Below are 16007 nucleotides of genomic sequence, written 5' to 3'. Positions count from 1 at the left end.
ACAGTCTATATATTTAAGACAACACAGCTCCATGTTTCCAGTAAACAATACAATACAACCACAAGAGGTGGAAATACAGCGAAAGAAGAATATTCACGGACTTTGGCAAGATTGAACTCAAACTTGCATGTCCCATTCAAGCCGTGACAACAATCGACACACTCTCTAACTCAAGAAGTGACTGAAACCCATAAAATTGAAGCATCGAAAACGTACTAATGGATGTTATGTTGAGAATTCTCCACATGAAAGAAGTCACAAAGTTCTCCAGACTGGTAGCAGTCCAATTCTTGAGCAAGAGGACGCCAGAAGCATAGCAGGGCGTCACAGCCACGCAGTACCAGCAACTAGAGCACGTACTCCACTTCCATACACTAATTTGCATGTACAAATAGGTTTACAAGTTATCCAAATCTAAAAACAAATATGTTAAAAAAGCATCCTTCATCTTAGCATAACGCCGGGAGCGGTGGGTGCAACCATGGGCCGAACATAATTCTGCTGTGCCACTTCCCACCCTAGAGATGGATCGAGGCCCCGGTTCTGAAGCTCTCGATGCTCCTGGCAAATAGCGCACCACCCGCAGCAACAATGCAAACAGAAATCCCCGCAGCAGCCCTTCTCGAGCATATACTTGCGTCGCAGCCTCTGGCGCCACCTATACGAGTAGACGCAAGGGACTCCAATTGTGCAGAGTAGCGCGTAAATCGTCCCCTGCACGAAACAAGAGGAACGTCCCTCGTCGAGAACCTCCGTAATTTGGCCAAACGACACGCAAGGACACCAGCACGTCTGGCAACACAAGTCACAATCGGAGCAGCACCCACAAAGGTCCGTGGTCCACTCGCCTGTGAGCGCGGTCGGTATCACCATCGGAGGGCCGCCGATGGGAGCCTGCGCCGGCATATGGTCGTAACTAGGTTGTGGTGCATACGGCCCTCCTTGATGAGTGTAAGGATTCGGCGGTGGGTACACCGGGTGCCCTAGCACCGGCTCCGGGGGCGCATTGCTCCCTCCCTCACCGTAAATCCCCATCTCGGAGTCTCGCTTTCGGTCCTTCCCCCTTCTAATCTTTGCGGCGCAGTGTTCACAACCTACCACAAACCACAAGGCACCCACCCCTCTACGCAAAAGAACTGCTGCTGCGACTACCGGACTCTAAATCCTACTCTCGCCCCCACAATGCCGCGATTATGTAACGTCCGCAGCGCCTGCAACGAAGACGCAGAGAAGTACGATAAGCAAGCGGGCTTGGGCCATGATTGTTGCAAGTTGCGATGAGCGCGTGCATTAGTGCGTCCGGGGAACGTTCGCTGTGGGTGCTGCTTTCCCTATACCATAGCCATGAGTGCTCTGGGCGTATCTGGTCGATGCAGCCTGATCTCATCGCTCTCACCGTTTCTGATCAGTGCGGAGGGAGAATCATAGTTGGATCCTTTTTCCATTGCAGCAGAGGGGATCCTCCTCGTCGTCTTCCATCTCCGATTTCGGGCCCAGATCGGGTCCTCCGATGCCGCCGCCGGCGTAACGTCGCTGCGACCCTGGGTCCCCCGAGACTGGGTCCGCCTTCGCCATTGTTGTCTGTACTCGCTTTGTGTAGCCAGGAAGTTAAAGATTTCTAGTTGCTATCTGGATCCCTTTTTGAATGTGCCTACATCCCAACATTGAAGTCCAAAATCAAACTTTTTTATATTGTAAAAAGTAAATCAAAAAGATTGAAACTTTAGTTTATGAGAGAAGTTTAATTTGAGATATAAAAATAGACAATGTAAGTGTCCAATGGTGGAGCAATGTATTGAAATGGTAGAAAACCACTTTGGTGTTGTTTCCAATAATGTGTAAAGTTTGTGTTTTGACATTCTTAATTCACTTCTATTGGTGAAAATTAGATAATGTTATCTTAAAGATTACAAAAATGGCACATAAGATATTGAGTGAATGTATGTATATATATATGTATGTATGTATGTATGTATGTATATATGTATATATGTATATATATATATACATATATATATATATACATTTATTTATACTACAGTGGTTAGTTTTCTTATTCTTATTAATGCACAATATGTTGCCTAGATAGTAATTTCTTTATCCTTTTGTGCTTCTCTAAGGATTTTCTTTCCTCCTATAATCTACCATTGATGTTTCTAAAGATGGATATACACAAGTTATTAAAATTCCAATTCGAAATACTATTATGTAATTTAAGTCTGATGGATATACACAAGATAACACAAATAATTTATAAAGGTCAAATTCTTTTATTATATTTATCATATTTATTATATTTGGATTACTGTAATATTAAAGATTTTTTAATAAATGTATGCAGATTTATTTATTTTCATATTAAATCTGTATTTTAAAGTGATACATTAAAAACATTAAACTTATAACACTTTTCATTTATTATTTATTATTATTATTATGTAAAGATGTAAAGAAAATGAAAAAAAGCATTAAGAAATACAAGCCTTTGAACAAAACAACAATTAGATTGTTCTGAAATCTTTATTGACAAGACTAAGGTACTTCTTATCTTGCCACCTTAATTATACTATGACAACTAGGTCTTTTAGAAGAAGCTCTAATAAACTATAAAATATCTTAGATGTCTAAATCTTTTATATAATTTTTTAAAAAAATAATTGAAACTTTTAAATAAGTATAGAAAGTTTTAGAATCCAACAAAAGATTTTAGAGGATTCCAAAGGTTCTAAAGTTGATAGAAGATAGTATAAACAGCTTGAAAGTTTCAAAACAATTCTCAAAAGGAAATTGACAAGAAAACTTATTATTTATCCACAAAGAAGTGTAAATTCTATAGCTCTCTAAAAGACTTTAAGTATAAATAAGTTTGTCTAATATGTATATATATATATATATATATATTTATATATAAATTTGTAATTTTCTAAAACATTATTTTTAGTTTGAATATATACAAGATATATTTATTTCTCTTCTTAAATTTTTCTAAATATGTTAATAGAACTTAATGCAATCTCTCTTCTAATATTATAGTTTATGATTTTAATATGTTAATATATTTAAAAATTCACAAAGTTATTAAAATTCCAATTCTAAATACTATTATTTAGACACAATTTTTTTCTACAAACAAGTTTAAAAATACATAAATATATACGTTTTAAGATGACTTTTGTTTAATTAGAAGAAAATCATAAATGTTATGTATAGGTTTTCTTTTTTCTTTTTTCTTTTTACCAGATTATATATTTTTATAAAAGAGAAGAAAAAAGGTATTATTATTATTTTATTACATTAATTCTTTGGCCCTTAAAAAATCAAATGATTATTTTTGTACATTTTAAATTTCGAGTAAAATATAACAAATTTTTATTGCAAGATAAATATATGGAATATAGTCAAATATAGTAAATATATATACATATAGATAGATAGATAAGAATAACATATTTACATAATATATTTTCCTACACTATTAGTCTAAAATGTTCCGTATCATAAAACTAATAAATTATAATTTTTTTTACTAATCTTCACTCGTAATCAAAATGATTGTCACTAATATACATATTTATTCTAATATTTATATGATTAAGTAGAAGTAGGTGAAAGTAGATTTAGTTTATAATATTTTCTAGAAAAGCTTCCTAGAAGCTTTATAGATGTTGATTTGATTGGTAAGTTAGAAATTTGATCAATAAGTTAATTATGTGTTGGTAGCTTGGAAAATAAGCTAAATATATAATGCACATATAAAAAACTTGCCTTACAAGTTAAGATTTGTGTCTTACAAAGTCAACATGTTTTGAAGGTCCTATAGAACATTACTACATAGCTCTTAGTTAAGAATATATATAGAGGTAAGAGTGAAGTCTTCTTTACTCTTGTCAATATCTTTCTAGTCATTAGTCTTGTTTTCAAGTCTTTCTAGTATTTTTGTCTTTGGCAATAGCCTGCACCTATAGAAGAAATACTAATCTTATACCTATCGAAGAAATTTAGAGTTTGTCAAGAAGTTGGACAATTGAGGGAAGCAAGTAAATTGACCTCATAACCAAATGGATTTACTCAAGTTGGATTTATATGTTCACTTCTATCTGAAAATGCTCTCTCTTGGATTTGCACCTTTGATGGAAAAGAATTCATGACTCCTTTATGATTTGAATTCATTTCTAGAAGTATTTATGGCCATATTCAAAGAAAGCGATTGAAAAAGAGTAGCAAAATTTAAGTTCTTATTTTTATCACAAGGATCACAATTAGCTACCATATATATTGTTAAATTCCAAAACCTTGCTTACAATGTGGATTGGAATGACAAATCCCTAATCAATCAATTTTGATATAAATTGAAAGATAATGTTAAAGATTTATTAGTTGAAAATATCAAAAGTAGAGTCTTTAGAAAAAATTATTATTCAAGCCATTGCATGCAACAATCAATTATTTGAAAGATGTCAAGAACCAAGACTTGGCTAGAGAAGAATAAGTCAAATAATGAAGCAACTCCTAAGTTTTTAAAAACTTATTCATCAAGGCAGAATTAATGCAAATTGATATGGTATATTTTAAATCCTCATAGAGCAAAAAAAGACTCAACGTTGTTAAGAAGGCTTGTGCTTATATTATACAGAAGCTAAACATATGAGTCAATATTATCCTAAGAAATAATATAATTATAAAATAAAGAGAATGGTTGCCAAAGAAGACAATGTATTAGAAAACAAGTTTTTTCAATTATAATAGGAACCATGCAGTTGGAATCTTATGTAACTACTAGTAGAGGTCTTATTCTTTGTTCAAATCCCTCACCTTATTTTACAATAGAAGTTCATTTTGGATCCAAAAATCACAAAGTCTTAGCCTTGTTAGATTCAAGAAGCTCAGATTATTTTATAGACAAAGACTTTGTCAAAAAATAAGAAATATTGTTAGTCAAAAAAACTAAATCCGTACATGTAGAAGTTATAGATGGTTATTTGATGTCTTCTAGAGATGTTATTCATGAGACTGTTCCTTTAGATGTAACAATTAAAGATCATAATAGCATAATAATATTTAATGTAATAAGATCTTCATCTAATCCAATTATTTTAGGATTATCTTATTTAAAAAAATATAATCCTCAAATAGATTGGATTTCTTGTAATCTTAATTTTTCTTATAATTTGATCCAAATTTTCATTAGTAAAGTAGAAATATATAAGCCTAGTACATCCAAATTGTTGTTGGTAGATGCTAAAGCTTTCATGCATGCAACAAAAGAAGGATCATCTATTGCTATATATGCCACGCTTATTTTTTATGGTAGAAAGATGTTAATTGGTATTCCTAATCAATATCAAGATTCTCAAGATGTCTCTTAAAAGAAAAATATAGATATTCTTTCAAAGCATTGATCCTATGATTGTCCAATTGATTTGTAAGAAAGAGCTCAATCACCATTTGGATCAATCTACAACTTATTGCAAAATAAATTGGTTGCATTAAAAGAGTATATTAAAGAAAACTTGACTAAGAACTTCATACATCATTCTAAATCTCTAGTAAGTACTCCTATCTTATATGTGAAGAAAATAAATGAATCTCTACAAATGTGCATAGACTATTAGGGACTTAATAAGATCACCATCAAAAATAGATATTTTCTACCTCTGATTTTAAGACTTTTTGATCAATTCAATAAAGCAAAGATCTTTACAAAAATAGATCTACGAAAAGCATACAACTTGATGTACATCAAAGAAAAAGATGAATAAAAGATTATTTTTTGAACTAAGTTTGGACATTTTAAATATAATCTCATGCCTTTTGGATTCATAAATGTACCAAGTGCATTTTAACATTTCATGAATGACATTTTTTATGAATTTCTTGATGATTTTTTTCTCTATTATTTAGTCAAAATTCTAATCTACTCTAAAAACATAGAAAAGGATGAACTTCATATTTGTCATATATTACAAAAACTTAGAGATACAGGATTATATGCCAAGATAAAAAAAATGTGTATTTTATAATACTCAGATTGGTTTCTTAGTATACATCATTTCCAACAAAGGGCTTATGATGGACCCAAAAAAAGTTCAAACTATCATAGATTGGAAGATTCTAAAAATAATTAGAAATAAGTAATTTTTTTTGGAATTGGCCAATTATTACAAGATCTTTATGAAGAACTTTTCTCAAATTTTATCTCTTCTTTCACACCTAACATGTAAAGATAAACTTGAGTGGAGCAAAGAAGTTAAAGCATCTTTTGAAGTTTTAAAGATAACATTTATTATTACATCAATTTATATTGCATTGATTTTTTCAAGGCATTCTTTATAGAAACAAATGCATCAAACTTTACTACAGGTGCTATTTGGTTACAAATCGAAACAAATGACAAACTCTACTCAATAGCTTTTCATTCCAAGAAATTTTCAGTAGCGAAGATCAACTATGAGATCAACGACAAAAAATTATTTGAAATCATGGATTCATTTCAAAAATAGCATCATTATCTAAAAGGCACTTATAAACTAGTCACCATATATACAAATTTTTAAGAACCTTGAGTATTTCATATTAGCACATATTTTGAATAGTTGTTAAGCTTGTTGGAACATGTTTTTATCAAGATTTGATTTCAAGATCACTTATCAACCTAAAAAACAATAAGGTTTGTCAGACACCATTTCTAGACATTCTTATCTTGTACCAAAAGAAGGAAATGTAGCTTTTGATCTACAAAGAACAATTTTCTTAAGCCTGAGCATTTTCATCTTCAATCAATAAAATCAACATTGATTATTGATTCAATCTTTGTTAAGTAAATTCAATTAAGTATGTCCTTTATTCTTATTATTTATGATATCAAAAATAATTCTTTTAAGTCTCATGATACTTCCAGGTTCAAATTCAAGAATAATCTATTGTATTTTGAGGAATAATTATATATTCTTAAAGGCAAATTATGATTATATTTTTTTAAGCTTGTCATGACTTTATAGTGGTTAGACATTTTAAATATAAAAAGACTTTGGAGCTAATATCTAGAGATTTTTGGCAACCTCAAATGAAGAAGTCAATCAAAGACTTTGTACAATCACATGATATTTGTTCAAGTTCTAAAATTCTTTGTCATCAATTTTATGGACTTCTTCAGCCATTATCTATTTTTAAATAACTATGGTCTTCTGTTTCTATGGATTTCATTATAGACCTTCATGTCTTGATTCATATAATTTTATATTTGTAATAATAGACCATTTTACAAAGATGGCATATTTTGTACCATGTACAAAATCTATTACAGGTGAAGAAACAACTAAGCTTTTTCTTGACAACATCTATTGTTATTATGAATTGTCCAAGGATATTACATCAAATAGAAAAACTTAATTTGTATCTAGATTTTGAAAAATCTTTTTCAAGATTTTAAAAGTGGATATAAAGTTTTTTTTGACTTTTTCCTTAAAATGATAGATAAACAGAATGAGTGAATCAAGTTTTAGAATAGTATTTGAAGTATACCATCAATTATCATCAAGATGATTGGACAATATTTTTGCCATTGATTGAGTTTGTATACAATAATTTGATACATTCTTCTATTCAATAAATATCTTTCTTTACCAATTATGGTTACCATCTTCCACTTAATATTTTTGACTTTTCAAAAGTTAATAATCTTACAAGAAAAGATTTGGCAAATTGTTTATCAAAGCTATCTACAACAATAAAGATGTAGTTAAAGAAAGCTCAAAAATGACAAAAGATCAATGCAGATGCTTATTACAAAGAACAACCATAATTTAATATGGGTGAGAAGATATGATTATTTTGTCACAATATCAAGACTACTCTTTTTTATGACAAGTTGGATTATTGTAGGTTTAAACCTTTTTTTAATTATGAACAAGTCAATCCTATTACATATTAATTACATCTACGAAAGTCTATGAAGATCCATCCCATATTACATGTATCTCTTCTAAAGCTATTTTAGACAATGAATATCTCAAAAAGATATAAATGCCACTTCTTCCTATAAAAGTGGATAATAATCAAAAATTTGAGGTAGAAAAAGACTTAAATTTAAAGCAGTGTCAAAATATGTTAGAATATCTTATTCATTAGTCCAAATATGATATTAGCAAACACAATAGAAGTAAACAAAGAATCTTGTAAATACAACAAAAAATATTGAGGTTTTTCATCAATGACATCCATCAAAATTAAGATCAAGAATAGCAAATTTTTGGGATAAAAGAAACAAGATCTATAAAAGATAGTATTCTACCTTTTATTCTTGTTTGTAACTTTTGTGAATTTGTGATACTAAAGAGATAGAGAAACAACAATCATCAGATTCAACTCAAGAACTTTCACTTGCTGATTTTTTGGATAAGATATTATGATTGTCACAACCTTCAAGATGACATAATTAACATGAAGATCCTCAAAAATGACATGTCCTTCCTCAAATAGATGGCAAGATATAATGTATTTGATATCACAACTTTGAAAGATACTCTTAATATTTGATAATTTTGTTAGACATAGAAACAACTCCTAACGGGGTTCCAAATGTTTTATTTGAAAGAAGTTACAAAGGCCTCAACAATGATCAAATAATAAGGTGATCTTTCCGCCTTGATATGAAACACTATTAATGGCTGAGAGAACCTATCAACAATTTTCAAAGAGAACAATGATCAAAGTATGTGGCCAATATAATTTGCCACATTTTGAATTTCTTTAGCATATGATGATCGCTTTTTATAGAATTTGTCCCTAGAAAGAGAGGATAATATCACCACTATATATATATATATATATATATATATATACTCTAATATTTACCTATATGATTAAGTAGAAGTAAATAAAAATAGATTTAGTTCATTATATTTTCTAGAGAAGCTTCATAGATGCTACTTCGGTTATATATGTGTTTATAGTTGATTGATAGATTAAAAACTTGATGAAAAAATTAACCATGTATTGATAACTTGTGAAACAAGCTAATTATTTGGTGCACATATAAAAAACTTGCATTGTAAGTTAAGATACGTATCTTGCAAAGTCAACACATTTTAGAGGTCTTTTAGGACATTGCCATGCAGCTCATAGTGAAGAGTATATGCAAAGGCAAGAGTGAAGCTTTCTTCACTTCTGTGAACATCTTTCTAGTCCTTAGTCTTATTTTCAAAACTTTTTAATACTCTTATCTTTGGCAATAACCATTCTAGTTTAATATTATATCATCTTTGAATCATATAAGAGTGTATAATAAGCAAAATTAGTTGCTATTCAAAGTAGAGTTCGATCGATGGGGGGAAGAATATACTACTTTTTTATTTTATAAATGTTACAATGCGTGCAAGTTTTCCCGACAGACCTAAAGTACCATTCGGCGACGGCCACAAGTAACACTGCGGAGAGGAACGGAGCAGGCAACGGGAATGGTGTCACTTGGGCACAATGGATCATCCATCACCTCATCAGTAGTATCCAGCACCAGTTTCTCGATGTTGCGGGTGATTTTTGAAGTGCGTGGGATTGTGAGGGTTTGAAGTGGGGTGAGTTGCTGCGCGCGAGGAGGGAAGAATTGTTAGCCATGGATTGGGAGGGCCAGAGACTTGCCGAGCTGCTGATGCAATGGCTTTTGTTTGGCTCCGCTTTGGTGGCGTTTCTTACGGGTTGGTTTACTGCTTCCTATAGCACTATGCTTTACATCTACCTCGGGGGAGTGGTGCTCGCGTTTCTAGTTTCCGTCCCTGACTGGCCCTTCTTCAATCGGCATCCGTTCACCTGGTTGGAGCCCATGCACGCCGAGAAGCAAAGCCAACGGCTGCTTGCCAGACAGCAAGCTGCAGGGAAGAAGGGCACTAAGTCGCAAGCGAAGCGATGACTTGAGCCTGTCGAATAGGGTTCGTTACGTTTTGCGGTATGCAACGATGTGGTTTTTTTATTTTCTTTTTTGTGTACAACTCTCAGCATCATGCGTGTCAAGGGAATTGAGACCCCACACGCCCCGTTTTGCAGTGTTCTGGGTCAATCGTTAAGGTTTGTATTGTAAATTAAACTTAGGATTTAGGGTTGGTGATGTCAGTGAAATTTCGACACTGCCCTGGTTGTTGGTTGTCGGCATGGATCATGATCGGAAGACTCGCTGTGATGGGAGCCGTATTTGTTGGCTGTATGGGTATTCCTGTGAATAACCCATGTGTTCCTTTCTTTGCAATGAAGTGTCTTCTGTGAACAGGAGTAGTAAAAAAAATTCTCTGAATGCGTGCCAGGCGTTTTTATTACATATCGTCTAGATTGCCCCTTGTTTCGTTGTGACAATTGGTGGACTTAGGTTACTGTTATCAGTATGGTGTTCGATCTTGCATGTAATTTCTCGTAGCGTCCAACCAGGGATGATACATTCAAATGAAGGGGAATGCTTTGTACATTCTGCAGGTGACTGATCGCTTTTGATCTTCAAGTCCTCCCCGAGAGTTTAGCGGACGAGAGCAGAGTAGAACAGGAGTTGGATTATGCCGACATGATTGAGTATCCTGTTTTCGATGCTCTCTTCCCCTGCCAAGAATTGGGCACTCCCTGCAATATTACTTGCTGTAGGACCCATTTCAGCTATCAAGGTGAGCGACAAGTTCTAATGTGCACTAGCGATGCACGATGATATGTCATGCTAGGTTACCTATGCAGTCTTAGGTTACAGTTATTTATACAAGAAAGAGATGTATCCTGTGAGTGTCCTGGATCACAGCCGTAATTGGAAAGTAAATTGTAAGCAGCTATTATTTTGCGTTTTTCCTGCAGGCTTCCGATGACATCGATGTAACCTCATGATTCCATCTTGCTTCAGCCTGATCACAGTTCATTCTCTGTATATTGAATCTCTGGTTTCTGGAAGTTGGTGATGCTGTGAAATTCTCATGTCGAACCTTGCCCTCACCTTAAGGCTCGGCAAGACTGCTCGAGGTTTATGTTCCACGTTTGGCTGTTCGGCTGGAGCTTTTCAATATCGTGATGGGGCAAAGTTATCATGTGCCAAGGTGCAATAATGTGGGTGAAAACAAACCCTTCGCGGTGATCCCTTGCAATGTCTGTAAATTGGGAGAACGGTGACTGAACAAATAATTGTGGTGTGACACTCTTGTTTGCTGATGTGGCAACTTGCATCATCGCTAAAGCACAAATACTCCATGGAGCAAATGAATTTGTGCATCGATGATGCCCAAGGAACCTTGACAACGTACAACGTTATAATTTCATCAATCTATAATATTAATCAGCGATGTTTCTTTTACGAGTGCTTTCTCGGAAATATTATCAAACGAAAGAGAAATTAAAAAAGGAGAAGCAGATGGCCACATCTCATTGTGTAACTTTGAAGATATAACTTCAAAATTCTGATCCATATTTACTAAATTAGTTCTAGAAAATTCTCCTTATTGTATGATCTGACATAGCTTCTAAGTTTGGGACCAATTGTCCTTAGTATTGTCCTCAAAAGTGTACTCAATATTCTTTTAAGAGCATCTTGCTTAACATTGTCATAATTGTCATTCTCTGTTTATTGTGGGCAAAATGTCTTCTTTTAAACAGAGAACGACAGTAAAAGGCAGTGCTCTTAGAAATCTTTCATACTCATTGTTTACATCATTTGTGTTCTGGTGCCAGTAATATATAGACGTCTTTGGTTATTTCTTAAATGGGGCACCATGTTTGCATGTCTTCAAATTTTCTACATTGTCATTCAAATCCAAAATACATGTAATAAAAACAATAAAAAGAAATCTTTCTTTTTGAGTATAATACTTCTTGAACTACTTCAACTTTAAACAGTTTCTTACAAAAATTGTTTAATGCATAAAAGAATGCTAAATGACACCATTTTGAATAATCTTCTTAATTTAGAATAGTGTGCAAGGCTGAAGTGAATAGAAAATAACCTACATATGTTATTTACTTTAAATAGTTCTATTATTTCTAGGCCAATTAAATGTAATTTTGCAAAATACATAATATATTTCAACCAAAGCTTCACTATGGTCCCTTGAAATTCAGTTCCTACATGTTGGTTGGTTCATATTTTATTTAGAAATGATATAATCTTTGCATTGTTCAAGTAATTAAAAAATTTTAATTAATTTGGAGAGACTTTAGAAATATCAAGCTTAGATAAACTTATCAATGACCATAGGTCTTTTGATACTTACATTTAGACTTCTGATACTTAGTAAGAGACCACAACTTTTGAGTCTTTTAATTAGTTAAATTTGAGGAGTCTTGCCTAGTTTACTTTATATTAAGTAAACTTAGTTCAAATGTTAAGGCAAAAAAATTAGGTCAACATAAATATTGTTATCTCCTTGAATTTTTCTTAAGTGCATTTAAGAGGTGGTTTTTTAAAATATATATATATATATATATATATATATGAGAAGCCATATTAGAAATTGCAAAACACAAAATTTAACAACTTTTCAAAAAAAAAAAAAAAAAAAAAAAACTTGTATTATTTTACTCTTAGTTATGCTTAGAATCAAGATTTAAAAAAATATTGTACTAAGACTTGTAAGAAAATAATAATTTGATCTATTTTTATGATTTATAAATATGTATACATATATGTTTTAAGACTAAGACTTTCAAAGGAAGATCTTTCCTCACCAAGGGACCTCGGTGAGGCTTTTGAATTCAAAAACTCATGAAAAATGACTGTAATTTCCATGTGGTTTGATAAAATGTATTTAATAATTTCCAATACTAAAGGTATTATTTTTGTGTGTATATATATATATATATATGTCCATTCCACCCTCAATTCTACCAAGGATTCTTAACAGCAATTATATTTCCTATCCAATTCTCCACATCGAAATACCACTTTTTGTTGTTGCTATTCTTGCTTTGAATGGCATTCAAAGATACTTACACACTGCAGAACGAAAAGCGTTCATTAGAATTCAAGTTTAATGCAGTAATAAATCCGGATGGGATATCTGACAGGCTCAAATATCTTCAAAGATATTGCATTTTTAAATTATTTTTAAAAAAATTCCCCTCATTTTGTAAAAGGATCAAATTATGTTGATGGTGTATGCATTGGTAGGGATTGTACTAGAATGGGGGGCACGGGACTCAAGTTCACTGCACATGGATTGAAGGCAACATGGGGACTATGGCAACATGGGATATGATGAATCTGTGAACACAAAAGCTGGCAACTCCAGAGCAAACTGTAGCTTTTTGTAGGAATGTACCACAATCCACCAACTTAAGAGCATTCAATTGGCCAACCCACCAAGTTCGTCACCATACCCACCATTAATATGCCTGTCCTTGGATCTTTTTTCCTATAAAGAAATTGGAGGTTGGCAACGTGGGTTCTTGGGAGGCTTTGTCCACTTGGTCATCCCTTTTGTATACATCTCCACTTCACTTTTGGTGTGGCTTTGTTGCAACCCACAAAGCCTTTGTAATGTATCATCATACGGTGACTAAGACTTGTTTAATGATTAATTTTTGTTGAGATTTGTGAAACTAATTATCTTGTGTGGTGCTACACCATTACATTGACATGAAGAAAAATTAGCAAAAAAGGATGAGATTCTTTTTGTTTTAGTTGTAGATTGATTGTGTTGTGAGAACATGTTGAATTGTGCTTTGTGGGAATGTAAAAATATAGTGCAAATAATAATAATAATAATAATAATACTAATAATGATAGTTATAATAAGTTTTTAAATAGTGTATGAAATAGTAAACAACAAACTCTTCAATTTACTGTCTAATTTTGTTTTTTAAATGGTTATTTCATTTCTTCAAAAAGATATATTCTATTGAAGTTGGAGGTATTTGGACACTTCACGTCATGTGTATATGTTAAAATTTGACATACTTGGCACTTGTTAAAAAAGAAAAGAAAAGAATAGTTTAGTTTTAATTGTTATGTTCATGGATGCTACCTACTGTTTATATGATTCTGATTCATTATCAGGGGAAAAAAAAGCTTAAAATATATTGGATGTATGAATATACTTCCAAAGAATCAAATATTTTTTTCCAAAAAACTACATTCATATGCTTGTATTGTGATTTAGTTGAAAAAAAACATATAAACTATTCGTGTGAGTTCATTGTTAATTGAAATTGAATTTTAATTTCTGTTAGAATCACATCGCTTTTAACTCATTAAAAGAAAATCTATAAATGAAGTGTCGAGTAACTTCAACTGCATTTGATTTGAATCTGTGACCAAATTTCACATAAAATCGTTGCGATAGCTTTGTTCCCCTTACATACAGCAACACCTTTTATGTGCATGAATTTGCATATGAGACTCTTCAATATTTTGTAACTCAACAAGCAACAATCGATGACATTGAAAATCTCACCATGGTAAACATCTAACGACAGTCCTCAAAATTCGTTTCCAAATCAATTGAACAAGACAAAGTCATCACTTTACAATACCTCACAGAGTGAAACCTGAAAGCTAGTTTGGTGCATTGTTTTATTCATGCATACAAAGAGTTTTAATTTTAATTTTAATTTTTTTGTCTATGTCATGGTTTTCGAGCATTGTGCAGCTACCTAACACTCCAGCCAACACCAAGCAACCAATCAACCCACCCGCAAATGAAAACATCGCAGTGGCGCTGTGATCAGTAGAAGTGGCGGTCAGTGGTCGGACATAGCAAACCATCAAGCGGAGAATGACAGTTGTAGCATGCAACGTAGGTGGATTCACAGGCACAAATGTAGATGAATTCACACTATCGCAGGAGGGAATATGAATTCGAGGTGCATCAGTCGCGATCCCTGTTTCCATCGACATAATGAAGGGGCCGTGTCTCCGAGGCAGACACTGTCACCACTCTGATTCCCACTCAGTCACGCGTTGAACATTTTGCACCGCCTGCAGTCAGTTAATGGCGTCTCATCTCACAGCTTCGCTGATACTCCCATGAGTCCCTCCCTCCCTCCCTCGGCCCCCACACGTATATTACCTGACCTCCTGCTCACCTTTGGCTGCATGTGTGCTTGCTTCTCTGCCAGTTCTCAAGTCGAGCTGCCAGTAATCAGGTTCGTTGCAGTCAGTGCATATCGCGAGGAGATTTGTGGAGAGAGAGAGGGAGGGTGAAGTGGGTGGAGAAGCGATGGCAGTCTGTGGGAAGAAGGTGTTGCTGGTGACCCTCCTGGCGGCCCTCCTGGTGGCATCCACTCAAGCTGCGGTGACGGTGGTGAACCTTGCACAGGCATTGAGCATTCTGGTGAATGGAGCGAACGTGGACGTGAAGACCGGTAGTGTGTCGGTGGATGTAAAGGGGGCTAAGAGTCAGGATATTGTGGTGAAAGGACCCGATGGGAAGGATATCAAGGTGAATGTGAAGGATGGGGATGTGCTTGTGCTGGTGCCGAACATTCTGGGCAATGGTGGCATCATCGTCAACGTCAATGGCGTTCAGGCTCCTTAAATTTGTATGTACTTGCAGGTTTCGCTATTTTCCTTGTAGTGATTTGTGACTGTTGGTTTATCTTGTAAACAGGTCCCACATGACTGTTTTCTATAACAGTTCGGTGACGAGTCATGAAGACATGTTATTGTTGCATATTCTTTGGGGATGCGATATCTTTGGTGTCGGTCCCACGTTTGCGGCACCCATGTATGCACTGTTCTGAATTTGAGGCCCCGCAATTTGTGCGCAGGTTCAGGGGTATCGCTAGAGACGCTGCAATAGCCGTCCACTTCCCATATTTAGCCACATAACCTGCAGACTTCGAGCGTGTAGGTTATGTCCTTTAAGCACGTTGGGGTTGACACAACAAACGCTCTTTCGCTCAAGAGCTTGTTTGAATTATGTGGCAGTTTTATAAGTTTCAAGAAGGCGGAGAATTACTTGCCTCCGACAATTACGTGTCTGATATGTTGCACGATAAGTAAAAGAATTGCAAGGCTTGTTCCGACAAGTTTTGCGCATTGTCTTCAGTCTCCA

General features: G+C 33.9%; 2 protein-coding genes and 1 pseudogene across 3 annotated transcripts; 2 read left to right on the top strand and 1 right to left on the bottom strand.

Annotated features, from left to right (window-relative positions):
- Window positions 1-196: 196 nt before the first annotated feature.
- LOC112287701 (protein PLANT CADMIUM RESISTANCE 7) lies at window positions 197-1567 on the bottom strand. Its single transcript, XM_024530995.3, has one exon. The coding sequence runs from the start codon at window positions 1033-1035 to the stop codon at window positions 445-447; it is 591 nt and encodes a 196-aa protein (XP_024386763.1). The 5' UTR covers window positions 1036-1567; the 3' UTR covers window positions 197-444.
- A 7938-nt stretch (window positions 1568-9505) lies between these two features.
- Window positions 9506-10891, top strand: LOC112287297 (signal peptidase complex subunit 1 pseudogene; annotated as a pseudogene). The gene is made up of 3 exons (XR_016505143.1): window positions 9506-9940; window positions 10459-10640; window positions 10822-10891. The product of XR_016505143.1 is annotated as a signal peptidase complex subunit 1 pseudogene (transcript).
- Window positions 10892-15055: 4164 nt separating this feature from the next.
- Window positions 15056-16007, top strand: LOC112287848 (uncharacterized). The gene is made up of 2 exons (XM_024531373.3): window positions 15056-15492; window positions 15721-16007. The coding sequence occupies exon 1, from the start codon at window positions 15171-15173 to the stop codon at window positions 15486-15488; it is 318 nt and encodes a 105-aa protein (XP_024387141.1). The 5' UTR covers window positions 15056-15170; the 3' UTR covers window positions 15489-15492; window positions 15721-16007.

The sequence above is a fragment of the Physcomitrium patens genome, chromosome 10 (genome assembly GCF_059467195.1).
Source record: "Physcomitrium patens ecotype Gransden chromosome 10, ASM5946719v1, whole genome shotgun sequence".
NCBI classification, from domain to species: domain Eukaryota; kingdom Viridiplantae; phylum Streptophyta; class Bryopsida; order Funariales; family Funariaceae; genus Physcomitrium; species Physcomitrium patens.
The sequence above is the reverse complement of the archived record's forward strand: the minus strand, read 5'-3'. Positions and strand labels throughout refer to the sequence as shown.

Bases quoted from the DNA above. Each gene is read 5' to 3' on its own strand.
- LOC112287848 (XM_024531373.3), top strand. From the start codon at position 15,171: ATGGCAGTCTGTGGGAAGAAGGTGTTGCTGGTGACCCTCCTGGCGGCC.
- LOC112287701 (XM_024530995.3), bottom strand. From the start codon at position 1,035: ATGGGGATTTACGGTGAGGGAGGGAGCAATGCGCCCCCGGAGCCGGTG.